The sequence below is a fragment of the Centroberyx affinis genome, unplaced genomic scaffold, assembly GCF_046629955.1.
Source record: "Centroberyx affinis isolate AG114_WGS23_722 - 3 ecotype Tasmania unplaced genomic scaffold, CSIRO-AGI_Caff_v1 ptg002383l_1, whole genome shotgun sequence".
Taxonomy (NCBI): domain Eukaryota; kingdom Metazoa; phylum Chordata; class Actinopteri; order Beryciformes; family Berycidae; genus Centroberyx; species Centroberyx affinis.
Window position 1 is genome coordinate 80379 of NW_027280639.1, and position 26770 is coordinate 107148.

Genomic DNA, 26770 nt, shown 5'->3' on the forward strand with positions numbered 1-26770 from the left:
TCCCTCTCTCTCTCTCTCTCTCTCTCTCTCTCTCTTACTTTCCTCCAAGACGTGCCTAGGAGAAAGGAAAGGACTTGACAAGTTCAAAGGTAAAAGGAGTAAGAGCAGGAAAAGGACGGGAAAGAAAAGTGAAGGAAAGTTGAGAAACAGAACAGATTGTTTGGTTTATTTCAAATTCAATCCAGAAAGATGGTATTAGTCCCCCCCCCCCCCCCTCTATTTTCTAGTTGGTTACTCTTTGTCTTTTCCTTTTTTTAGAAGTCATAGTTGCATCTTGTTTGTGTTCCAGTTGTTGGAATGTGGCTTAACCTATGTGATCCCTATGTGCTGAGTGCAATAATGTGCGTGTGTGTGTGAGCATGTGTGTGTGTGTGTGTGAGAGCATGTGTGTGTGTGTGTGTGTGTGTGTGAGAGAGAGAGAGAGTGTGTGTGTGTGTGTGTGTGACGGCGCGTGCTTCACTGCAAAGATTCATGTAGCTCCAGGACATGCTTTTTTTTTTGGATCTTGTTAGTTCATTCCTGTCACCTCTCTCTCTCTCTCTCTCTCCCTCCCTCTCTCTCTCTCTCTCTCTCTCTCTCTGTCTCTCTCTCTCTCGCCATCCCTTGCTTTTTTAGTGCTGAAGGGGGGAAGGGAAAAGGGAAGGGGGGGGGGGGGGGCAGTCGCCATGGTAACAATGCCACGACAAATATTCATCAAGTCCTTAAAATAAAAACAAACGGGAGTGCATTATAATTGCTCTTACTTGCTCTTACGGACTAGATCCCTATAATGCATTCATATATTATGACTGAGAGGGCCAAAGTGGTGGGGAACCGCACACAAAAAGACAATGTTAGTGTTAAAGTGAATATCAGTTGACCTATAGGCGAGAGCATGTGCCACAATCACACATACACTGATTTCAGCTCTTTCTGTGTAACTTTATTTTTTTTTTTACCTGTTTGTGGAATTCCCTATTAGTCCTTTCCTGAGTGTCTCTCTCCCCTCTCTCGCTCTCTCTCTCTCTCTCTCTCTCTCCTTTTTCTCTTTGTCCCTCCATCTCTCTCGCTCTTCCTCTGCTGTTGTGTAGCCCCGGGCGATACTGTGATGTGTCCTCCCTCTGTCCCTCCCTCCCTCTCCCTCTCTCTCTGTCCCTGTCACCTTCAATTGCTCTGTGAAACTAGACACACCGCCTGGGGCATGGAGGGAGGGAGGAGGGAGGCAGGGAGGGAGGGAGGGGAGGAGAGAGAGAGAGAGAGAGAGAGAGAGGGAGAGAGAGAGAGAGAGAGAGAGAGACAGACAGACAGACAGTTTTATAGACAGACAGAAGGAAATAAACATTTGTTGTCATATAAACAAAAAAATGGCAACATATCCACAGTCTAGATGTGGGACACACAGGGAGTCTTTGCACAATTTGTGAAAGGGAATTTGGACCAATTCACTGAGACAGGTGCGTGTTCCACAATCGAGCCAAAAACATGTGAACGTTCAAAATATTTGCCACTGGAAACAGCAGGCTTACATAATCCGGTGAAATGATTTGTCACACACACATACAGTACAGAAACACACACACACAGACATAAACACACATACACGGTTTAGGTCAGTGTTTGATCTTTGACTTGGGCTGAATCAACATCATTATAAGACTGATAATAAGTCATATATTTGGCAAAGCATTTTATATGGGCTAAACCTGGATTTCTTCACTAACTGTGTCAGATTGAGATAGTGTTTACCTTGTCCATAGGAACACTCCCTTGTTTATTCCCTTGTTCCCTGTTAAACCAGTTCATCCACTTAAAGAAGGGGCAAGGAACATGGGAATATCCTTATCCTCGGGGACGTAATGGAGAGTGAATCCCGCTAAAAATCAATTTACCCACATTTTTAGGCTTTACTTCCTTGAATTCATAGCCTAGGCCTACATTATAGTAGTTAGAATCAAACTGATGTAAGTTATGAGGATGATATCTTTTAAGGGAAAAAAACAAAAACAGAAAATCATGCTTTTGTGGTAATATTCTAATTAGTTTTGTTTATCGATGGTTGTTCAGCGACTGGAGGTCATACCCACCTTTTGATTTAATAGCACTATCAGTGCTTAATGTTTGGGATGTGTGGGATGTCGCGGAGCTACAATGAGAAAATGCATAGGAGCTGCAAACCTAAAAACTCGGTAGAAACTTGATGAGCGGACGGGACAGCGAACTACCATGAAAATAGTGTTGTTAATCTGAAAAACGCCAGTTTACCTGCGTCGGAATTGTCCACGGCTACATTCCAATAATTTCGTTGGCTCAGGTGGGCGGGACCTGAGTTTTGATTGGCTGCAGACGAGCAGGTACACAGGTGGCCTATTGATAGAGGTCCGAAACCTCTTCTGGGATTTCACCGATACCTAACAAAACTTGGACTCCCAACGCGATTTTTGTCGACGAGAAAAAAAGGCACGGACCGGTGGTAAAAACATAATTACCTTTTTTTCTATTTATTTATTTCTATAAACCGCTTGAAGACCTCGGTCAGTCAGATTGTCCGGACATCAGACAAAGTAGTTATTGTTGTAGCGGCTGGCCTTTCCTAAAGTTACCTTGGTGAATCCAGACGATGTTCAGAGACATTCACACCGTTTTTCGAGACTAGAACAAAGTTTCAGAGACAAAGTGAGCTGAATCTTGTTTCTAAAATAGGCAGCGAAGGGATTTTTGTGTCGTGAAACCTCGCAGAATGTCGCCGAAATCAAACTTTCACGCCATTTTCTGGAGTATAACAGGTGAGTGTTATCAGGCGTTGCCCACCATCTCGCCGCTCGAGCTCGCCATGTTATAAATGTTGTGTATTTTCTTTGTCGGCCTGTTAAACATGTTTGTATATTCCATAAACTGTAATAAAATTGAATTTTCGGGGCTGAAAATTAATTTTATTACAGTGGACAGTATCATTCTAATCTAATTTGGTGTACATTCAGGTTTTTTGGCTTGTCATGCCCAAGAATGTGGCCGACCACCACTTGTGGAGAACAGGATTGTGGGAGGGATGGATGCTTCAGACGGGGCCTGGCCATGGCAAGTGGATATTCAGGTAATTCGCCAGGAATGCACAGTGAAATCTTTCTACCCCTTCACCCATGGCATCTAATCATGCCTGGTATTACCTTCGAGTAGTTATTAGTGTGTGTGTGTGTGTGTGTGTGTGTGTGGTCTAGGTCTTGGTCATCAAGCTGACCTGCTGAGTGAGGAATTTGCCTGTGATGCCGAAGTGATTCACTCTCTTTCTCCCCTCTCTTTCCAGACAAAGAGCAGTGGCCACGTCTGCGGAGGCTCCATCATCTCTGAGTACTGGGTCCTCTCAGCCGCTCACTGTTTCCCCAAGTAAGTGTCCTCTCCTCCATCAGAGAAGGAGGTTTTTAATCAGCTTGTTGACTCACTAATGAGCACAAATTCAGAGGCTCTCTGCCTCTTCTGTGAGCCATCGGAGTCGTTTCAGTGAATTTTTAGCACTGCCAATGGACACTGTAATTGTTTTGTAAAACCCCTCAGAAGAATGATCTCTCCAGTCAGAATAATGTATATGAGATATCTCCTTGTACATTGTCTTGTTTTTTGATAAACATGAGTCACTTCTTCTCAAATCATTTGCATGCCAATTCACTGTATAAAGGCTTTGAAAGTGATTTTCTCTACAATGTGGTGAACGTTCATGTTTCATATCAAGTCCATTCAAAGGAGCACCTGCTTGGCACAAACAAACACAACCCAATGCATTATCTTTTGTTACTAGAAATGTAGCCCATAGTATAGGTTTCACATTTCAAATCCACACTAATCTCCAGCCTAGCGGTTTTCATTTGTTTTTCTTTCAGTCCGTTCGACGTGGGCTCCTACATCATCTACGCAGGCCGCTACCAGCTGAACGGCTTCAACCCGTACCAGTCGACGCACTCTGTGAGCAGGGTGGTGATCCCGTCTGATTACGTGGAGCCTCACCAGGGATCGGACATGGCGCTGGTGCGGCTGTCCAGCCCGGTCACCTGGTCTGATCGCGTCCGTCCCATCTGTCTGCCCAACTCTGACACCCTGTTCCCAGGTGGCATGCCGTGCTACGTCACCGGCTGGGGAAACATCCGGAATGAAGGTGAGACTTGACCAATTCTGTCACTTCACTCATGCAGCGTAAAAATGAGGGTTTGGCACATTTAGTATATAGGTGTCTTTAAGGACATCTATTTGTGAAATTATGTGTCCTGGACCTTTGTTTTTATTCTGCATATAAACAGAGTCTGGAGGTGCTCAACTCAAAATCCAAAGAAACACACAGTAAGTTTTCAAACATTTGCAAAAAGGGGAAGAATAGCTAGTGCTCTTGAAAAATGAATCAACTGTGTCTTTTATTCAGCAGTCGCAATGAATATGTTTCGGCTATATTGCCTTCATCAGTTATTATATAGCTCATTCATTTTTCAAGAATGCTGGCTATCCTTCAATTTAATCTTTCTTTCTTTCTTTCTAATTTAAAATGCAAAGGCATATACTTTATGCATGTGAAGAAAAACGATAAAGAATATTATGAAAAAATCCTGGACTTTTTCCCATCATGGTCCTTGTTGTTGTTCCTTCAAGGCGATGACAGGTGTCAAGCGCAAGACCACATACAACTCAAATAAATTGTGAATGACTTGCAGTATATTTTTATTATAATTCACAAGCGATTAATGGAAGCATTCTAGGGCAGGGAATAGGCGGGTTTTACAAGGGGATGCTCTCTGGAAATCTCTTTAATTCTAACCTTAAAGAGCAGTGCATTGTGGATATTTTCAATGGTAAGTGGCAATTTATTCCACTCCATTGCTCCAGTATACAAGTATGAAATCTTGCCCATAATGGACTTGTGCGTAAAAAGGCTCAAGTTAGCTAGTGTGCTTGGTCTAGTGCTGTCCGTGTGTCTCAGCCATCGTAAAATAATTTGCAGCATACTTGGGGGGCCATTTATGATCTTGTGTATCATACTGGATAGCAGTTGGGAATTTCTAGCATCTACTGGCCAATTTAGCTTTGGAAATTTCCATATTCTTTCCGCTCTTCATCCTCTGTCCGTTCTCCTCTCCCTCTTAGTCTCTCTACCAGGAGTGGGGACCCTGCAGGAAGTGCAGGTGCCAATCATCTCCCAGACTTCTTGTCAGGAGATGTACCGGCTGCACCCGTCGGAGACGTTGGATATCCTGTTTGACATGATCTGTGCTGGATACCAGGAGGGCGGAAAGGACTCCTGCCAGGTACTGTTGTATCAGCTGTGTGCGCTACTGTGTTTACATTTTCAAACACAATCCTGACGGTGTGTATACAAGCACATTTTCATCAGAGTAAAAAAAAAATTATCAGTTGTCATAAACATATACATTTACTTAGTCTGCTACTACATAATGCATTATTTTGCAAAACAGAGAACACTGTTATGTTCCAGTAAGTGATAACTAAACCTGAGTCTTTGTGTCGTTGTCTTTTCTTATTCAGGGTGACTCAGGAGGGCCCCTTGTCTGCCAGATGGTGAACGGGACCTGGGTGCAGGCTGGGGTGGTGAGTTTTGGACTGGACTGTGCTCAGCCCAACCAGCCAGGGGTTTATGCCAAAGTATCCGCCTTCTCAGACTTCATCCGCAGCACGGTCCCAGAGATCCGGCTGTATGGCCGCGCTAATCCAAACTGGTCTGGGAGGGCAGCTGTGCTGCTCAGCTCTCTGACCACTCTACTGATGATGCTGCTGCTGAGATAGGACACTTTGAAAACTGAAGGTAGAAACCAAACCTTGCCAAATGAAGGAGAGGACCTATCTTAAGGTCTGGCTTTAGTCCAGTGTGGTCCTGAATAGTGAATCAAATTAGAAAAAACATTGCTATAGGCTACTACTTGTATTTGACATGCATGTAAAGCCATATTGTACATGAAATGTAATATAATCTTGTTTTAGCACTATGAAAATTTAGCATTATGATCTACTTTATTTGATTCAGTGTTTTTTATAGGTGTCTTTTGAATCATAATTATGATGTAAATAAATTGCCTTCTGTAATTGAAATAAACTATTAATTTGACTCTTTATTTCAGCTCTGTCCTATTCAACCTTTGTTACCTGATCTTGAAACAGTATTTCCGGTATCATGTTATGATTCCATGAGAAATTGCTTCTTCAGGTTTGCTCTTGGTGTCGTTTCTTAAATCCTTTATATCCAATGCTAATATTTGCTCACCTTGTAACTATAAACTATAAATACTAATTCTGAAATATAGCCATGATATTACTTAACATTTCAGAAATTCTAATTATTCCATCCTTTTAAAATCTTACTATTTTGAAAATAAATGCCTTTAGTTAGCCTTAATTTCTATAAGCAACTTATGTAGGCTTACATGACACATCCTGATTTTATTGTAGTCCACTACATATCCATAGACAAAGACAGGTGGTGACTCAGTTTACTTTATTAAAAAGAAAGCGCAGCATGACATAATGGTAGAAAATACTTGGGTAGTGCCTAGTAAAAAAGGTAGCAGTTAAATTAATTTGATCAGTCATTACTCAAGGTTCATGCTAAAAACAATCTAAAAGATGCACAAATCCAAGTGTTCTGTTGTTGCTTTTTTTTGTTCTTTTTTAATTCTAGGAAACAGGAAAGAGAAGAGTCAGGTGTCAGGGGGAATGGTATCAGAGAGGATCATGGGAGACCCCAGCTGTAACTCCTGCTGAAGTGACTCCAGATCAGCTTGAGTCATGCGGTGAACCTCAATCCAATCAGATAAGAGGGAGGCAGAGAGGGGGGCCGAGTCGTAACTGATGGAGGAGAAGAAAACACAAAAAGCCTTAAGAGTGGAGCTTTTTTGTTTGATAATACTCAGTAATGCTTGTATCTAGAAGTCAAAATTGCTGCTGTCCTGGAAAAACCTTGTATCTCTTCAGTCCGCTTTTCAGGACTCGAGGAAAAACTAGTTTGATTTTCAGACATTTTACAATTTTTGATATATGATATGACTGTTTACAGTTTGAGACTACAGAGAAGCAATGATTTTTCCAGGAATCTCAAAGGAAACTGATGCTGCATTTAAACCTCACCTGAGGTCAGAGTGCTGGAGGTCTGTGAGAGACTGGTTGAGAAGATCATCCAAGTCGAAGCCCACACCGTACCCAGCCCCGCTGCCTTTAGGGGTGACCGAGAACACCGGGGGTAAAACATCCTCTACCTGACAAGGGAAATGGGGAAACAATGGGTTAACTGAACCTAGTATCATTTAGCTCAGTTCAAGGCAAGCAGGAGGTTGTGACATTTCCATTTAAGGTTGAAAATGCGTACAGGAACAGAACAAGTTATTTTTGTGTAGTGGCACTCTTAAAGTTACAAAGCGCTGTAAAATAAAAGGAACAAAACAATCAGTTGTAATAACAGGAGGAACTGCACTGCTCATTCCATTAACACCTGTAGCTTGTTAGACAATAGAAAACAGTAAGAGGAAGGCACAAAGCACATCAAAAGAAACCTGAGACGCACCTGTGACTTTGAGAGCTGCAGTGTTACTGTGTGAATGTCCGGGGCGATGGAAGGCCCTGGCTGTCCAGTGTCTGTGAATCCCAAACTGGGATGAGGCTGAGATGGGATCCCTAAGGCCCCACAGAGAGGGTTTGCTGTCTGGGGTCCAGATTTCTCTCCTATGGAGGGACACAGCTTCTCCATAGGCCCAGGACTTGCAGTTGACGGGTTAGGGTGGGAGTTCAGGTTATTTTGGCCTTCGACATCCACGTTTCCATTTGTCTCTCTGGTGGTTAGTGTTGGGGCTTTAGTCAAAAAAGTCTCCAGGGGAAGCAGCTGAGACTGAGGTTGAGGGTTAGGCTGTGGCCGGGAGTGAGGTTGACTTTGAGGTTGGAGCTGGGGCTGAAGAAAGCTTGTCGGTGGGGGCTGGGGCGATCTGTTTGGTTGTGTTTGCTGCAGTGGCCTTGCCTCTACTTGCTGCCCACTCCAATTCCCCAAACAGTTGAAACCACTTTGCCCCCCACTCTCGTCGTGCGGTTTAAGCGTGTTGTTTTTGACAAAGCCGCTAGTGGCCGTCATTATATCTATTCCTCCGCTCACAGCAACAACCCCTATATCTGCTGGTGGCTTCGTCTGGCTCATGGAGAAAGGCAATGATCCCTGGGTGCTGGGAGGCTGAAACAAGCCAGGCAGGTTAGGTTTAACTTGAGGAATCAACTGTTCATGAGACTGAATCTTCCCTGCCTCCTTGTCTGTTTTCTTGCTCATTGCTACTTGGGTGTTGTCACTCATAGCTACACCATGGCGTGAGTTCACATTACAATCCTTAGTCTTTGCTCCATCGTTATTAGGCGTGTGAGATTTGTCATTGCAGCCTCCCATCATCTTTTTCCAGCGTTCCAACAGGCTTTTGTCGTTGTCGCTCAGTAGGACTCCGCCCAGTGAGTCCCCATGCTTGCCCTCTCTTCTCTCCTTCTCCTTCATTTTCCTCTCCCTCTCCCTCGCTCGTTCCTGCCTCTTCCTTCTTTTCTCCTCTCTTTCTCTTTGACGCTCCTGGGCTGTAACAGGTCGACGCAACTCTGGAAGAGAAGACAGGGAGGACGATATACTTCCTCCTGCGCCGATATCCATCCCCAGCGCAGAGGTGCCTCCGTCTGCAAGGAACACATCAAATTAGGCTATAAATATTCTTTTGACTTAACATATCAACAGCATGCACATGTCAAACCTTTCTAAATACTAGAGAAACATTTTTTTAACCTACCACATCTGGCTTTATTTCTGAGAGCCGATTTCAATAGGGCTGCTTTAAGTGCTGCTTTAGTATCCTCTGAAATTGCTCCTTCTTTTCTGGTTCCCTCTCCCACACCTGGTGGGGCCCTGGTGCCCTTGGACAGAGACTGAGAAAGGGACTGAGATAATGACTGGGCTTGTGCCTGGGAGAGAGAAAGAGAAGGCACCGTGGTCGGGAGGGGTGTCATGGTCTGTGCTGGTGTTGCAGGCATGGAGGTGGGAGCCTGGGTCATGGACTGGCGCTTGGCGGCCTGAGTCAGAGGAGCCTGGCTGTTGGGCAGCTGCTCCTGTCCCTCACTGTCTCTCATTGCTTCTGATGGAGCATCCTGGCTAGAGACTGGCGTTGTTAGATCTATAGTCTCTGGCTGACCACCATCAGAGTTGGCACTGGGCATGTCCACATCAACCGGGCCACTCTCGCTCTTAGTCAGGAGAGGCAAATTATGGGTCACATGGGGTGGGGTAACTTCTAAAAGGGATGTGGACTGCTTGTTAAAGGTTGGCATTTGATTTGTAAATGGCTGGCTCCCTTCTGCTGGTGTGTGGATGGCACTGTCCTGCTGTTGCTGTTGAGATTTAACTTCTATCACTTGCTGTGCCTGACGCTGTGTTGCTTGGGAGAGTTGTGCCAAGGGAACCAATGTTGATTTGGTCAGGTTTACAGTCGAGGCCTGAGCAACACGCTGGCTGCTGCTCTGCACTCCTCCAGCTCCACCATTCACCCTTGGCAAGGGCCTGAACTGGAGTCTTTGACGACCGCTCTGTTTCTTTTGATGAAAGTCCTGGATCTCCACCAGGATTGCCTCTTTAATTTGTTCCCTGTTCATTGGAAGCTTGTCAAATTCAAAGTCAAAAGCCGGCACGCAGATGGGCTCATCATCCGGGTCGTGGTACTTGTCCAGGTAAGGATGCTCCAGTGCTTGTGTCACATCAATTCGCTCACGAGGGTCAAAGCGCAGCATGGCCCCCAGCAGGTCCAACGCCTCTGGCTCAGCCTGTGGATACAGTTTGGCCAGGGGCACAGGGGCCCGTGATGGAAGACTCTGAACATAGGAGCGCACTCTGTCAGCCCCAATAGCTCCGATCAAACCCTCGGGAGGAGTGCCAAGCACGGACAAAATGAGCTGGAGCTGGTGGACATAGTGCTTCCCGGGAAAAAGCTGTTTACGCCCCAGCATCTCAGCAAAGATGCAACCCACGGACCACAAGTCAATGGCCAAACTGTAGTGCTGCAGGGAAAGCATGAGCTCTGGAGCGCGGTACCATCGCGTTGCCACATACTCAGTCATAAAGGAACGAGACTCCTCAGGGTGTGAACTGAGACCCCTCGCCATGCCAAAGTCCCCAATTTTCAGCTCACAGTTCTCGTTCACCAACAGGTTGGAGGGTTTGAGGTCACGGTGGATGACGTTGGCTGAGTGCACGTACTTAAGGCCGCGGAGAAGCTGGTACAGAAAGTAGCGTGTGTGTTCTGGGGTTAGCGGCTGGCCAGAGTGTATGATTTGGTGCAGGTCACTCTCCATTAGGTCCAGTACCACATATCTACACAAAAGCACGGGGGAAAAGTGAGATGGGTTGAATACAGTAAAATAATTAGCAATTTGAATAATTTGCGAATAGTAACAGCAGACATTTTATCTGTGTAGATTCATTTCAGTCATCCAGGTAGTAAACTGTCCAAAAAAATATAAACAAAATCCACTGGACTTAAAATTAAGAGTTGAAGACGTTTCGTCACTCATGAAGCCTTTCGGATGAGTGGAGAAATGTATTCAACTCTTCATTTTAAGTCCAGTGGAATTTGCTTCAATTTTTTACTTTTTGGCCAGCAGACATTTTACTTTACCGATTAACTGAACTGTGAACAATAAATGTGGCCATGCAAAAAAAATATTCTAGTAATAGTGCATAGCATTGGACTTCTTACAGACATATCAAATAATATTTGTAACAGCAAATTACACTGTATGAGTTCCATAATGCATTGCAGCTAATATAAATAAGAACTGGCTTCACTGAACTTCCAAACATGAATCTTCTGAATGAACTCTATTCCTTTGAGGTTTGGATAATAATTGGCTTTTGTACATGACAAAATTTTAGACCTAACAAAAATACAAGCAAATCAACTTGTTCTTGACTCATAATAATAAAGCATAATAAATTCTGATTAGATCATGCCACTTAAAAGGCTGTTTGTAAGATTTTAAGCATTTGTATATCTTTGAAATTTTACCATGGATTGAGAAGCATCAATAAATTATTTATCTTTGTGAAAAGAACACTTAATTTGACATTTCAAAATCTTGTCTCTAGGTGTGACACTATAGGAAAGTGGCTTGCAGATCAGACATCTCTCCCCTAAAGAAACACAGCTGATCACAGTAGCACAACTTGTGTGTGTCATAGCTGTTTAAGTACAACATAATCATGTTATAGCTCACATTAATATCAGAAAAATATCAGGGTTTAGATCCAGATAAAGTGTGTTGTGTGTTAACTGGATTGACACTTTCCACACTTTTTGTACAATTCTCAAAGGTTTCAAGACATGTAAATTATCAAAGTCAATTTCCATACTTTTCCAGACCTGAGTAGGAACCCTGTTTGTACATCAGTAGCCATGATGGATAATATGAGAATAACTATACAGAGGCTGTACGTACACAGACTTGAAGGCAGAGTGAGGAAGGTTGGGCTGTAGGATGTCTTTGATGGCGATGATGTTGTCATGTTTGAAGTGCTTGAGAATCTTCAGCTCTCGCAATGTGCGTTTGGCATTTGTTAGCACTTCAAAAGCATTTGAGATCTTCTTTATCGCCACCTGCTGGCCTGTGAAGTGTAAATACACAACAGTGGAAAAACACAGCAAGACAGGGGTCAACAATTGAGTTTGGATGACGATACTAACTGAAGAGGAATTTCTACATCCATCACTCAGCATTGTAGTACACACATAATTGAATATGCATGTGTTATTTCTTCATCAAAGCAGCCTTACCATTGTCCCGTCTCCTGGCAGATGAAACGACGCCGTAGGCCCCTGTGCCGATGGTTTCTATAACATCGTACTCCTCACCGACCTCGAAGGTCACGTCCAGGGAGTGAGCTTTAAGCAGAGCCAGGTTCTTGGCTGCTGTGCTGGTCTCTGTGGTGCCGCCTGCCGCCTCCACCGCTGCAGCATGATGGTTGTTGTTTTCTCTGCTTATGTCAGTGGCCATTACTTGTGTTGACATGGCCACAGGTTGAGCATTTTTACCTTCTCCCACCTCCTTGGTTGACATGACTCTGTAAAGAATGAATAGCAAAGTGAGAGAGATATATTGGTCTCATCGAAATCTTTGGTTCCTGACTCCAGTCCTTGAGGCCCTCAGTGCTGCTGGTTTTCTATTCTGCCAGCTAGTTAATTGCATTTACCTGTCATCCCAGCTTTAAATAGTCCCTGATTAGAATGGAAAAAAATGGCAAAATAGAAAACCAGCAGTATTCTTGGCCAAAAGGACCAGAGTTGAGAACCACTGATCTAAATCAAACAGGCAGCATTGCATTTATTCTTTTGGTCTTTGTCAGCCAAATGTATTTTAAAACTTGCTTCAGGTTCATTGCATAGAAAAGCCTTTTCCTCAGTGTATTATTGAGATCACTGCCACAGGAACAGCTACAGGTTTCTTTCTTGAGAGCAAATTTAGTCAGTCACAGGTCATTTGAGCATAATACCCAACTATTCAGCTGCAACTTTGCAGACCTATTGTTTCATTAATTTAACAACAGTAATATTGCATTTTTTTGCGATTGATTCAGTAAACCATGTTGTATAGGGAAAGGTATTTTAAAATGTGCTGATATGTTGATGATAGACGCAAATATGGAGACAGCAGAGGTGAGGTCTGGTCAAGCGGTTTCTGACCCTGCGCGGTTTACACGCTGCCCAGAATAATGCAGCATTGATAACGTTAGGCCTAGTAGGAGCCAAAAACCCACAGCTTACAGTCAAACCACAGAGTCTGACTCCTTAAAAGGTAGGCAGAAAACAAATCTACGATCAGTTGTCTTTGAGGAACAGGCTTGTAGGCCACAGAGTCATTTAAATGAGACTAGACTGCACAATAAAGACGTAACTAGCCCACCGCTGTACACAGGGGCGGAGGCTAGTTACCTGGACCTCTAGCTTTCTAGGAAGGTATGACGGTAAAGTGTCTTTCTCTGTTAAATAAACTAAACTTTGATAGCACACAGACGTGCCTCTAAGTAGCGAAATAGGCATTCACCTGGTAAGTCAACCACAATAGCCGCATTAGTTTAAATCCTGGGATAGCATGGTTGTTTCTTGTTTTTGCCTTCTACTTCCTCGTACTGTTCCGTGTTGCGCTTTGAATGCCATGTCGCTAGCCAACCGGCCGTTCTGGAATCAGAGCGACCGTCCAATAGCAAGGCACAACGTCACGAAAGGCGGGACATTACAGCAGACGTCATGCTCTTTTTTTTTTTTTTGGGTGGTGCAGACGCAGTTTAGTGGAATGGCCCAAAGAAAGGAATTGATTATTTTACCAGTGGTGAAACTGGCGAGTGGCGACCTTATCATTTTGGACAAAATAAAATTGATATGGCATTTAAAACCTAATCTATCTAGACTGGATCACAGAGTAATAATAGTAATAATAAACATAATAATAATTATAATAATGACAACAGTGATAATATTAATATTAATAGCAATCATTATTATAATAATAATGCATGTAACAACAATCTAGCATATTACGATCAGTGAAATAAAGCAATAAAGAAAGAAAGAAAGAAAGAAACAAAGATAGCCTACAGCATCTTCGTTGACAGATTTACAGGTATGAGGCTCATTAGCCTATCAGGATTGAAGATATGTTCAGACGCGCAAATATGCATATGTTAACTGCTCACATTACCAGATTTACAGATGCAGATAACATCTATACGCAGCCTGCAGAGATATGTGCAGAGCGAGCAGATGTGCATTGTTTCCATCACCTGGGAACATTTACAGATGTGTGTCGCATAAAGGAATGTAGGAAAGCTGCAGTAGCATGGCATGAACAATGAGGGCTGTTGTTGCATTTTCCGTAAAAGCCAGACAGACCGAAGTCCACAGTAAACCCCGCAGTACACCCACAGTAAACTCACCTCTGGACAAGCATCTGCTCTCGACCGGCCAATCACATGCAGTGTTAAAAAATGACTTCGACCAATCAAAAGTGAGAATCTGTTTTTTTAACACGTCGGGTTGACTTACACAATTTAGGGAAAGCTGTGTTGCAGGAAACCCCCATACCTTGGTGTGAGAAACAAGCAGAAAACAGCTATTTTGTATACACACTTACTGCTCATAAGTGCATCAGAAAGTGTCGGAATAAAACATGGCAGCGGCTGGTAATTATGGAATGCCGACGTGGGAGAGACAAATGCGCATATTTCTGTGCGTTTTTGGTTTGATTTTGTCTGTGTATGCGCTTCATGTCGAGCTTTCCCGAGAGAGAAACCCAGAGTACAGGGCGATGTGCGACCTGGGGGAATCTGTGAGCTGCTCCAAGGTTTTTACCTCCAGGTAGGATCATTTATCTGTTTCACTGTGATTTATCAGCTCCTGTCTGCGCTGTAGACTACACCTCGCGTGCTTACTGTCAAATTAATAGCCTATTAACTTTGACTGCTTGTGTATTGAGAAAACAGTTTGCTTGTGCACTGAGAAATCAGTGCATTGCATTGCAGTTCCGCCCCCTTCATTGCCACGTGTTAAGAATCCTCTGGAAGCACTGGGCATCGGCTACACATCAAAGCTATTTTGCATTATGGCTGTCAATCACAAGTGGATATTCAGCTTTTGAAAGTAGCCAAAAACAAATTGCTTTGCATTTTCTCATATTGCACAATTACCTCTAGAAAAAGGCTAATGTCAAACGGCCAAATTTAGGTTACACATAGACAGTTAGGCATACATTCTGATGGCATATTATATACTGTATATATTTTTCAAAATGGCTTAAATAACTGTTTTTCCATTCCTTCCTGGCAGATGGGGACGTGGCTTTGGTTTGGTCCAGTTCCTTGTGGCCCAAGATAGCGCTCTGAACCAGCCCAACAGTGTCCTGGGCATCATATTTTACACTCTGCAGCTGGGCCTTGGTTAGTCTGTCATTCTCTTCTGCAAATTACAGTGTTAACAGTGCAGTGCTGAATGTTTTTAGACAAAAATATACTGTTTTCAATCCAACATGGATCTGGTGAACCACAGACCTGCATTCCAGCCAAGTTCAAAGTTTTACAAATTTATAAAAAAAAAAAAAAAAAGTAGTACATAAAATCTGAATTAGAGAAAGATAAGTTTATTTAGACTGCATAACTGCACAAATATCTCAATTTCTGCTCTACATTTTTTTCCTAATCTCAGTCATATTTTACACGTATGTAGGATTTTGTATTGACAGTTTGAACTCCCATGTGTCTCTCCTTCTCGCAGGACTGTCGGTCTGCAAGAGAGCAGCGTTGTTTCTGGTCTTCTCCTCCTGGGTGTCTGTGGCCGGCTCGCTCTATCTAGCATCTATCCTCGCCTTTGTTCTGGGGGATTTCTGCATGGTCTGCGTGTCAACATACATCGTCAACTTTGCTTTGCTCTTCACCAATCTGAAACGAAGGAGAGCGCTCGAAGGAGTAAAGGAAAAGTCTGGATAGAAAATGTGCCTTGTGAATTTCAACACCTTCTTCTGTCTGCTGATCTGATGCCACTGGATGAGAAAAGCAAATAGCCAGAATATTTCAATGTTGTTTCCACCTATCAAGACTTTTCAAAGAAGCAAAACTGGACACGTTCTACCCTAAAGTGCATGACTCTGTTTTGTGCAACAAAATAGAAGAATTTCACTTTCACATCTCACATGATATAAAATGCAAAGTGATTTCTAGTAGAAAAAATTGCTAAAATTGCAGATTTTTGTATTTCATTGTACACTCATGATGCTGATTATCCATGTGTGCATTATTGAATACGATCTCTTGTCTGATGTGAAGGAGGCCTGGCTTGTGAGAAGTCAATATAAATCACAAACATGGATACAGTTCATGACTCATTGGTAAAGCAAAACTGTTTATGCTCTGCAGTTTCTCAGTCTCACCACTAGATGGAGCCAAATCCCCTCTTCATCATGTAATGTGGTGACAGGTAACAGCATTTGACTAGTGTTGGTAGCTGATGAAGCCCATTTTAAACTGTGCATTAGGTGGCAGTGTGTATTTATTCACAGAATTTGAGTATTAAATAAACTGTTAAATCAAAGTTCACTCAAATTGTATCTTGCATTCAAACACATCAAAAGAACGCCAAAATCTCCCACTCAATTATTGACAAGTTCCTTATTGGCATTTTGATTCCTTTGCTTTTATTCTATTCAAATACTTGTAAATTTTAAAATCCATACATGCTGAAATTTTGTATATGTTTGAATCATTTCACCATGTCATCCTAGGCCATTTCTTAGTTAATCATAAGTTGTTGTTTTTTTTTTAGCAATGTCACATCACTTTAGCAAGTCAGCCTACTCATCAGCTGACACCAGGCCAGGTGTTGGTATGTCTGACAAACTGTATGACTTCTGCTCTGCGACCATAATCCACTTGGACCGCCATCAAAGTATCTGATCAATATCACATTGTCCCATTCTTTGTTCGATAAACTGTATCTCCCTATAACTATGTCTAATTCTATTTTATCAGAATTGACTCGGGAGAAAGAAGTACAGAGTTCAACATGGGAGACAGTGTGAATGTCAGGCTGCTACACCCCCTGGTTAAATATAAAGCAAAGATTAGACTTCAGCCGGCACTATTGGAAATATATTAATCAGACACAATTGACAAAAATAGGGCAAACATTTGCTTTTGTTGTTGCTGCCTGACCCCACACAAACAGGTGAAGTTTGTAAGTAGTAGGCATAGCTCTTACTATTTTACAAAAGTGCCTGTGTGGTCCTGTCAGCAGGCAGATCCCAAAATACTGACATCAAATGAAAGAAAAGTTATTTGTTGATACTTCTAATAAATGGATGCCTTTGCATACAAGTAGTAGGCGTTTCACAAAAACAAGACGCCTTAGCCGAGGTGACGCACAGCCTTGAAAGAAAAGTTTTCAGCAGCTTTTGTCAGGCTTTTTCCTAGCAGTTGACTAGCAGTGTGGATGGACATCACCTTGAAAGAAAACACACAAATGACTCGTCAAACCTGAATCCTTGACCATATTTAGTCTCCTTTCTGATGGTTATTCTCACTCTCCCCTCTCTCTTCTTCTTCATTTTCTCCTCCTTTCTTTGTCACATACTTATTTGGCCTCTCTGACTCTCTCTCCCACACAGTTTCTTTACTTCATAGTCTATGTTTCCACAAGATCGAACAAGTTCAGTATTGTCCTATACGACTCAAACAGTTACCACTTTTAAACACTCATATCATCGTGAGAAGACTGCGACTCCTATTTACCGAATATGACTAGAGGCAATGAATAACTAACTTAGAAAAGGAAACTTTGTGGGGGGAAATCCCTTTGATTTCAGAAAAGCTGTCCGCCTCGGACAGCTGGTCTGGTGTGAAACTGTGAACCTGAAAACTGCATCTTGCAATGCTGCAAATAAAGGAGCAGTTCTGTAATGTGTCTGTATGCAACCTCTCTTGATGATGTGTGAATTGAACAACAGTTTATCAGATATCCTTTGTTAAATTTGCATAAATCGTCCACTGGATGAGGTCCCAGAACTTTTTTTTACTGAAAACCTTATCAATAGTTTTGATTGGTAAAAGCAGGAAGAGTTCAGGAGAGTTCCTAGCAGAATATAGAAAAGGTACATTACAAACATTACACCATAACATTAATAACAAAGTTTATTTGTTAATCCATTCTCTACTCAGTCACTCTTGTAATTCACCTTGGTTCAGGTTCTTGAGTCTATTTTCACTTCCTTCAGTAGAAGTCGGGTCACAGTATTTGTAGTGCAGATTTTTATCAGCCCAGTCCAATATAATAACGATATATCGGACCAGTGAAGTCAATGATCAGATATACAAGCAGCTAAACTTGTTCTTGGGATCAGTGTGTCAGGCTCTCCATTTTGGACAAATACAATAATGAGAGGGAATCGTGGTTTGAGTATTGCTAGTTAATGAGATTGTAAGTATACAAATTCATTTCAAATGGCATAGTCATCACAGCAACAACTAATTTTCAGTTTCATGCTATGCCCAAAACTATGACTTAACTCCCGTTTTCACGTCTGTTTGTCCATGCAGACGTCAGTAGGAAGCAGGAAAGCTTTATTCGGTTGGCTGGCTGAGAAAACAGAGGTTGTTCTTTAACCTTTGTGTAAAAATACTTTTTTCTACAAAGTCCAACCCTGGCCTGCTGCCAACTTTATATGCTGAGTAATATTGAAATGTGAAAGGAGAGGATTTGACACAACAAATTGCTACAAGTCCTGATTATTTATTAATAATGAGTAATAAGAGATTTTGTGTAAATATTAGTCAACCTTTGAATCTGTGAATTCCTTTGTGCTTATTATTTTCTTCTGAATAAAACCAAAACCAGAATGAGTGCATGCTGTATATGCCACATATATAGTTCCTATAAAGCAATATTCTTCTTGTTCTTCTTTTACTTATTATTATTATTAGTAGTAATAGTAGTAGTAGTAGTAGTTGTAGGAGTAGTAGTTGTTGTATAAATGCTATAAAAATAAAATGTACTTAAAAATATTTGAAAGTGCACGTGTTTTAAGCAGTTTTAACATTTCAAAATTAAAAGTAAAAATGTGGCATGATACTGCGCCTATAGGGTGAACTTAACTCATAGTTCACTGAGAAATAATAAATAAGTGAACAGCATGTTCCGTTATGCTGAGATGTTATGCAACTGCGTTTGAAAGCCTCTTTCTCCTCACTGTCATAATGCATATTTGCCTTATAACAATACATAGGACATGATGGATGAGCTGTAAAGGTTGCGGTCATCACATGGACTTCAGGCACCTGTGTTCTGTTGTTTTTCGTCCTCAACCTGCAGCATGAGCTGTCATCAAGACCCGCTCATCACTTCTGGTGAATTCCTTTCGTTTGTTGCACATGCTTATTATTATTATTATTATTATAACCTTTATTTAAACAGGGAGGGCCATTGAGAGCAAGCTCTCTTTTACAAGGACGCCCTGATTACAGTACATATAAAAACAATAAAAGCACACGAAAGTTACAGTATCAACAACAAATCATATATAAGAACAATAAAAACAATAAAAGTACATACAAAAACAATAAAAGCACACGAATAAAAAACACACAAAAGTTACAGTATACAACAACAGATTATACAACAAACAGGACAAGGACATCAACATAAGGGACAACATCAATTCAACAAAAACACATGCATTCACACTGCCCTATGTCAGACAAAAGAGATTTAAATTGATTAAAAGGGATTAGCATGTCTAATTTTGCAAGTTCCTGCAGGTTGTTCCACTTGTGTGGAGCATAGTATTTAAAAGCCAGTTTCCCAATCTCAGTACGAACATGATGATTTTCAAGGACCAAATAGTCTTGGGACCTAGTGCAGTGTGACAATGATCTATAGTTAAAAAGACATGTGAGATACCCAGGAAGTTTGCCAAGAAGTGCTTTGTAAATAAATAGAATACAGTGCTGTTCTTTCTCATATAGTATACAACGATGCGTTCTAAAGCCATCCCCAGTTATGAACCTAAGGGCGGAATGATAGACTGCATCGAGAGGTTTAAGAGTAGAGGCAGGAGAGTGCATATAAATTACATTGCCATAGTCCATGACGGATAAAAAGGTCGACTGTACAATTTGCTTTCTGCAATTCTGGGTAATGCATGCCTTATTTCTATAAAAGAATGCCAGTTTTGCTTTTAAAGATTTAGTCAGTTCAATAATATGTTTTTTGACGCATAGCTTGTCATCAAGCCAGAAACCAAGGTATTTGGTTATCAGTGATGGAAGTGTTTCTGGGAATTTTTAAGCATGTCTGTGAATCATATACACATCAGACATGTTCCGTAATTTATCAAAGTGTGTGTGTGCAGCGATAACACGCTGCAGTGTGTGTGTTACAGCACGTAAACCCTTCCCACACAACAAAGTCCTTATGTTTGGTTACTGTTATCTTTGAACTAATCATGGCAAATCATGCCAGTGGTTTATGTTATGTTTTGTTCTTGACTTGTGGAAGATGTGCCACCTCTAATCATTTTTTGACATGTAATTACTTCTATTAAAATAACTTTTTACATGCAAGGAAGCCCTGCCCCTGTTTCTTCAGTGGTTATGAATTGATTTCAGATTATTCAGCTACACCTGAGATGACATCAGATGGTGTCTTCTATTTTTTTATATATGTGGATTTTATATAATGACAAATATGGATGGATATATTTTTAAACAGTGATATAGTAACTATCTAAGAGCCATGAGTAGCCTGAACATCACATCCTGTCTCGTCAGCGTAAAAAACACGTAATAAGCAAGATGCCAGTGACATAACCAGGGAGTGTTTAGTGTCTTAAAAATAGCAAATTGTCTACATGTAGTAAGCTGGTGTGCTGAAAACATAATTGTTCAGCAAAGAATGACAACAGACGCTTTTGTCCTCTGGCACGTCTTGTAAAAATGTTCCACTTATGACGATTTCTCAACCATGGGACATGTCAGGTATTTGCCCTTTCTCACACTTGGTTTGCAGAAGTCTCATGCGTGACTGGCTGGCCCACGCCTTTGATGGAGATGTGGTTGACGTGAAGTCCTGTCTCAATATTTACAGCTCTATTGTCGGGTCCTGTTTAGACTGTGACAAGGGCATTGCAGTGTCATTGGATCTGAGACATTTATTGATGCAAATACCATTCATTATCAATAATAATTCATAATTGAGTGTATTTTTCCCCAAAAAATTACTCACATACTTTGTTTTAATCCAGTCACATGTTTGTGCCTGGAATGCCTCTCTCTTCCTGTTTCCCAAGAATATAATAATCAATACAGAGGGACCAGGAAATTGTTGAACCTTTTTGGTTGTTATGGCGGGTGTTTCATGGGAGGGGCACAATCCATGGCAGGTGCCGTGTTGAACATAGTATTTAAAGGGTGACAAACAAGCACTCTTCAGTCACACAATGGCTTTATGGAAGTGGGTCTGTGTATTGGCTCTGGTGAGCCTCTTAGTTGGAGGTAAGTCACCATCGGCAGAGTGGACTCACCGCTACAACTTTGTTTAACTGACTATTGGTGTGTCCACTTTTGAGGCTTTTGTATTTATGACTGTTACTGCTAATCAAGTGCGCATCATGTAAGTCAAATGCTGTGTGTTTCTGCTCAGGTACAGCTGGATGTTAAATGATTATATACAATTGTTTGATATTAATCCAATCAAATGATAGTGATTCAGTTTGGGTTGTTAAAAAGAGCAAATTTGATTTCAAATCAGAAATCTATTGTTTATTTATAGGCATGATTTAGGGGTTTTGTAAGATAATAAACACATCTGGTGACAAACCTTTAGCCTCCTCAACCTTCAGCAAATTGTTTTAATAGCTGTAGTGTTTTTATTTGTATTTTTGTATTTGAATCCAAATAGATACAAAGCTGTTGGTTAAGATATGCACAATAGAAGTGCTTCTTGATTTTGTGAAATATTTAAAAGCTTTTTTGGTCAACCATAATTATCAATGATCCTCTCACCCCTTAGATGTACAGCAGTAGCATCCAGTAACTGATCTCTGATCCCTATTGAGTGGGGATACTTGCAATACCTAATGTTATGAAATTGGTTCCATATCTACACTGTGTTACTAAAATCCTCAAGAAGTTTCACTGGATAAGTACATTTTATAAATGAAAGAAAATAAGAATTCCAAGATGAGGACTGCATTTGGAGTTTTTTTTCCCATGTTTCCATTGCTAAAGCAAGCAAAGAACAGCACACACTACGGTGCTTTTGGAACATAATCAGTTTATTTTATTGTTCTTATGGGGTATTTACAGTACATGGCAATAGCCTGGACTACTCAGATTAATATGGCTGACTCATTCATATTATTTCTTTCCCAGAATCACATTCTCAACTTGATGGTGAGTTCAAAATGAATCATTTCCCTGTAAATCTGTATACTGCAATTATGTTCTTCATTTCATTAGGCTTTCCCTATGTTGTTAAAAAATTGAATTTGTTGACCTTGAGAAAAGCTGTACATAACATTTTAACTGCCATCCCTGTGACAACCTACCAAACCAAAACATATTTTGTATATGATTTAATTGTATGCATCTACACAGTCTGGCTTTACTGATCTCTTTTCCAGTGTGTGGCACCACTCCACTCAACAACAGGATAGTTGGAGGTGAGGATGCTCCGGCTGGAAGTTGGCCCTGGCAGGTTAGTCTGCAGATCTTTGGCGGCCATGTCTGTGGCGGGTCCCTCATCAACAGAGAGTGGGTTTTATCTGCTGCTCACTGCTTCTTCAGGTGGGTGAGACAGACCTCTAAGTAGCCTTTCTTAGTATTGAAACAAACTGGTCACAACTAGGGTTCGACCGATATGGGTTTTGAAGGCCAATACTCATATTTTTTATTTAGAACAAACCTGAAAAACGTGAAACGTGTCGTTTGCTGCTATGGTTTTATAGTCCTCAACCACTAAGTAGTCTGTTAACAAAAAGAGTTGATCTAATTCCTTCTGGTGTGTGATGAATTACTACTGATAGCTGATAACTGATAGCTACTGATTCATTCAAGAATTTTATTCCTGGCAGGGCGAAATTGCCTCATACTGATGAAATTCTTAAATGTGCCAAGAAAATAAAATTTCACTGCAGACTTCACAGACTGTTTTTATGTAGCTGTGCAGCAGTGGAGGGCATGACTGACCGATATCTGATATTTGATAAAATGGCAATATCAGCCCAATATATCAGTCTAACCCTACTGCCTGTGATAGAGCAAACAACACTGAGACATGTAATTCTAAAAAGTTGACATTTTTGAAAATGATGTGATTGCTCTGCAATTTTTTTCCACTTTATTTTATTCTACTTTCAGCTCAGACACAGGAGGTTGGAAAATTGTGTTAGGTCGGCAAAACCAAGAGGGAAAAAACCCAAATGAAGAGTCCAGGACTGTCGCTGAGATAGTGTTACACCCGTCTTATGACAGTGACACCAGTGACAACGACATCGCTCTGCTCAGACTCTCCTCACCAGTCAAATTCACAGACTACATCAGACCGGTCTGTCTGGCAGCCAGTGGCAGTGTGTTCAACAATGGTACTGATAGCTGGGTCACTGGCTGGGGCCGAATCCAGGAGGGAGGTGAGGATTTTAACATGTTTATAAACCTAAATGTATTGTGTTATAGTCAAGGCAGCAGTTTGTCTCTGAAAGCTGTTTTTAATGCATTTTTGAAAGCAATGGGAGCCTATGATTTCCGGGAAGCCAGGCAAATCTGCAGTAAACAGACAGTAACAGCTTCTGAGTGGCAAATACATTTGTGGGATTAGACTTTTCATGGGCATTAATGGTCATAGGAAAAAAAAACCCCGAAAATTATCCTTTAAAGGAGAATACACTGAATTTTTGTTCTTTGAAAAATATTATTCCTATATCCTAAAGCAGTCATTCATTTCGATCTAATAGTTCAAACAAAATATATGAAGTCAGTAAGTCTGTCTCCAATTATTCGTTAATAAAGCAGTTCCAGGTAGTTCATTGATGTGGGGTTACACATTATCAGGGTGTGTGTGTGTGTGTGTTTGTTGGGGGGGGGGGGGGGGGGGGGTACTACACTCTGAATACACATAATTTCATCATTAAAAATAATAATGGTGGAAAATGGTTGATATGATTACATTGACCAATTATCAATGGTAAACTGAAGCAAATGGTCTGTTTTACTTAATAAGCTGTTTAATAATGAAGGTAGAATAATCAAAAAGTAACAAAAAAGTAATTATGCTAATGAGTTTGGGTATTAGAGGATTATGTGAATGATTACAAAGTTAATGGGGCAGAAAGTAATCTTGGGGAGTGTCTTGTGTTTGTTGGTTTGTTCACAAAGTACAGGACAGAAAGTTACTTTTGAAAGCGCCTGGCAAAGTAATCACCGAGTCATTGGTATCGATCAACAACCCTATCAAACCCCTGCTCAAGTCAAGTCAAAGTTTATTTGTATAGCACATTTAAAACAACCACAGTTGACCAAAGTGCTAAACAGGCTTACAATAACAAAATAAACGAATATAACAGTAAATAACAAAAAAGAAAACAAAAAGAAAACATAATAATAATAAAAGAATGCAGCAATTCTTTTATTATTATTATGTTTTCTTTTTGTAGAATAGAATAGAAGATGAAGTCAAGGTGTCCAACTCAACTCGAATTAAATGCCAACGAGAAGAAGCAGGGTCTTAAGTGGGTCTGAGCAGTTCTTATATGAATAGGTAAACTGTTCCAGAGATTAGGGGCAGCCACCGCAAAGGCTCGGTCGTTTTTGTGCCTAGATCTCGGAACGTCCAAGAGCATCTGGTTAGTCGACCTCAGGAGTAACTGGAGTATGATGATGCAAGAGTTCTGCTAGATAAGGTGGCGCCAGCCCATTTAAAACCTTAAAAACAAGCAATAAAATCTTAAAATCAATCCTGAAACGGACAGGAAGCCAGTGGAGGGAGGCCAATACTGGTGTTATGTGATCACGCTTTCTTTTTCCAGTTAGAAGACGAGTGGCTGCATTTTGTACTAACTGCAGACGACGAAGAGACAACTGATCTACACCCACATACAAAGAATTACAATAGTCTAACCGAGAGGTAACAAAAGCATGAATAACTCTCTCGAAATCCTTGGGAGAGAGATAGGCCTTTACCTTGGCTAAAAGTCTTAACTGAAAAAAGCTAGTTTTGACAACTGAACTAATCTGTTTAAATTTGAAGGAGCTGTCAAAAATCACACCAAGATTCTTAACAAAAGATCGCTGCTGATATATTATGGTTATTTTGTGCAATGTAGCAGTTAAAATCTTACTTATTGCCCTTTTCAGCAAATAATCACAGTTTTGTAATGAATTATATTTTAAATGAAAGCTGCTCAGTCATCCACCATAGTTCTGTTTCTCTGATTTCCAGAAACTCAATACTTTCAATGCAGTCAGAACCAACACACTGAATACTGTATATATACATATATATATATATATATATATATATATATATATATATATATATATATTATTATTTTTTTCAATCTTTATTGAAAAAACATTCAAATATACAAATGATGCAGACCTGTGCTCAGCATAGTAATATACAAAGAAACAAGAATGTGATTTTAAATAACAAATAAATTAATAATATCAATTATTCATTCAAAATCAAAACAAAAAAAACAGTTGGGATGAATAAACTTCATTAATATAAAATTATGATAAAAAAAACAAAAAAACATATTATTCCTCTTTAAAGAGTTCTGAATACTGTACTGTATATTATATTACAATATTCTCTTCTAATGATCTCGCTCCTCAGTGCCCCTCCCCTCCCCTCAAGCTCTACAAGAAGTGGAGGTGCCAGTTCTGGGCAACAGACAGTGTAACTGTCTCAATGGAGTCGGCACAATCACAGACAACATGATCTGTGCTGGTGTTCTGGCAGGAGGCAAGGACTCGTGTCAGGTATACTCACAATTAAATCCATTAAAACTTAAACAATGATCATACTGATTTCAGAATAAATCATCCTCATTTCCACCTCCTCAGGGTGACTCAGGAGGTCCAATGGTGAGCCAGCAGGACTCTGTCTGGGTCCAGTCTGGAGTTGTTAGTTTTGGTTTTGGCTGTGCTCGGCCCAATCTGCCGGGAGTCTACTCCAGAGTGTCTCGTTACCAGTCCTGGATCAACTCCCACATCAGGACTGACAAGCCAGGCTTTGTCCAGTTTACCTCCAGTGGGCTTGATGCTGACAGCAGCTACACCTGTCCTGGTCTGCCAGGTCCTGTTACTGCAGGACCAGCCATTACAACTACAACCACAGATCCACCATCTACTGTTTCAAGTGCTGAATGTCAGTATCCTACTGAAGCCATTCTGTTTCAAATATACTATATATTCCTTTACCACTTTCATACACAATTGGTGAATAATCTGCAAATATTTCAAATCATTTATGAGTGCTCCAGCTATCACAGCTCTTCATCTGTTAGAGCTGTTGTTTCCAACCTAGAGGGATCGTTCAAACTGCCAACAAGTTCTTAATCAGTGGTTCATCAACCAATTTGCAGTCAGACGTGTTGCTTGAACAATACTGATTAATGGCAAATTTACAAAGAATATGCATTATAACTGCTATTAAGGCTCTATTTAGTTGCATTAGTTTCTGTAAATACTGAGTAGGAATCAGCACTGTGAATTTCATATGCACTTAACCAGATCACTGTTGTTTGTAGTGTGTGGCACCACTCCACTCAACAACAGGATAGTTGGAGGTGAGGATGCTCCAGCTGGAAGTTGGCCCTGGCAGGTTAGTCTGCAGAGCTTTGGCGGCCATGTTTGTGGTGGTTCCCTCATCAACAGGGAGTGGGTGATGTCTGCTGCTCACTGCTTCTTCAGGTGGGTAACCATAATATGACAAGAGATAAAGTTTCCAATGTCTCAGTCTATACTGATGGCAGTCACATGATTTAAATGATTCCGTTTTGAGTGGCAAAACACACATTTGAACCAAACAGTTCCTTTTAAATCACAAATCAACCAAAAATCAATACTTTTCTTTCATTTTTACTGCAGTTCAAGTACGTCTGGCTGGCAGGTTTCCCTGGGTCGTCAGAACCTTCAAGGCAAAAACCCAAATCAAGTGTCCAGAACTGTTGCTGAAATCATTTTGCATCCGAGCTATGACAGTGACGC

The 26770-nt window shown here is 41.0% G+C and overlaps 4 protein-coding genes across 6 annotated transcripts; 3 read left to right on the forward strand and 1 right to left on the reverse strand.

Annotated features, from left to right (window-relative positions):
• Window positions 1-2365: 2365 nt before the first annotated feature.
• LOC139656092 (serine protease 33) lies at window positions 2366-6041 on the forward strand. The gene is made up of 6 exons (XM_071533582.1): window positions 2366-2762; window positions 2958-3070; window positions 3281-3360; window positions 3852-4123; window positions 5101-5261; window positions 5500-6041. The coding sequence occupies exons 1-6, from the start codon at window positions 2717-2719 to the stop codon at window positions 5755-5757; spliced, it is 930 nt and encodes a 309-aa protein (XP_071389683.1). The 5' UTR covers window positions 2366-2716; the 3' UTR covers window positions 5758-6041.
• Window positions 6042-6457: 416 nt separating this feature from the next.
• On the reverse strand, window positions 6458-13141 carry mapk7 (mitogen-activated protein kinase 7). 3 transcript variants are annotated; one of them, XM_071533581.1, is made up of 8 exons: window positions 13066-13141; window positions 11799-12085; window positions 11464-11629; window positions 8769-10339; window positions 7848-8658; window positions 7526-7790; window positions 7093-7220; window positions 6458-6813 (listed from the first exon to the last, which is right to left on the reverse strand). In XM_071533581.1, exons 2-8 carry the CDS (start codon window positions 12079-12081, stop codon window positions 6666-6668), a joined length of 3372 nt encoding a protein of 1123 aa, XP_071389682.1. In that variant the 5' UTR covers window positions 12082-12085; window positions 13066-13141; the 3' UTR covers window positions 6458-6665. The 3 variants fall into 3 exon arrangements, with proteins under 3 accessions (XP_071389682.1, XP_071389681.1, XP_071389680.1); XM_071533580.1 differs by having other exon boundaries at window positions 7526-8658; window positions 8772-10339; XM_071533579.1 differs by having other exon boundaries at window positions 7526-8658.
• A 939-nt stretch (window positions 13142-14080) lies between these two features.
• On the forward strand, window positions 14081-16414 carry vkorc1 (vitamin K epoxide reductase complex, subunit 1). Its single transcript, XM_071533583.1, has 3 exons — window positions 14081-14375; window positions 14844-14953; window positions 15288-16414. Exons 1-3 carry the CDS (start codon window positions 14188-14190, stop codon window positions 15497-15499), a joined length of 510 nt encoding a protein of 169 aa, XP_071389684.1. The 5' UTR covers window positions 14081-14187; the 3' UTR covers window positions 15500-16414.
• A 4583-nt stretch (window positions 16415-20997) lies between these two features.
• Window positions 20998-26473, forward strand: LOC139656087 (serine protease 33; the record flags this gene model as incomplete). Its single annotated transcript, XM_071533573.1, has 7 exons — window positions 20998-21052; window positions 21932-21952; window positions 22183-22345; window positions 22919-23187; window positions 25395-25540; window positions 25625-25856; window positions 26311-26473. Coding segments are annotated over exons 1-7 (1049 nt in total), but the record flags the coding sequence as incomplete, so codon positions are not given.
• Window positions 26474-26770: the final 297 nt, after the last annotated feature.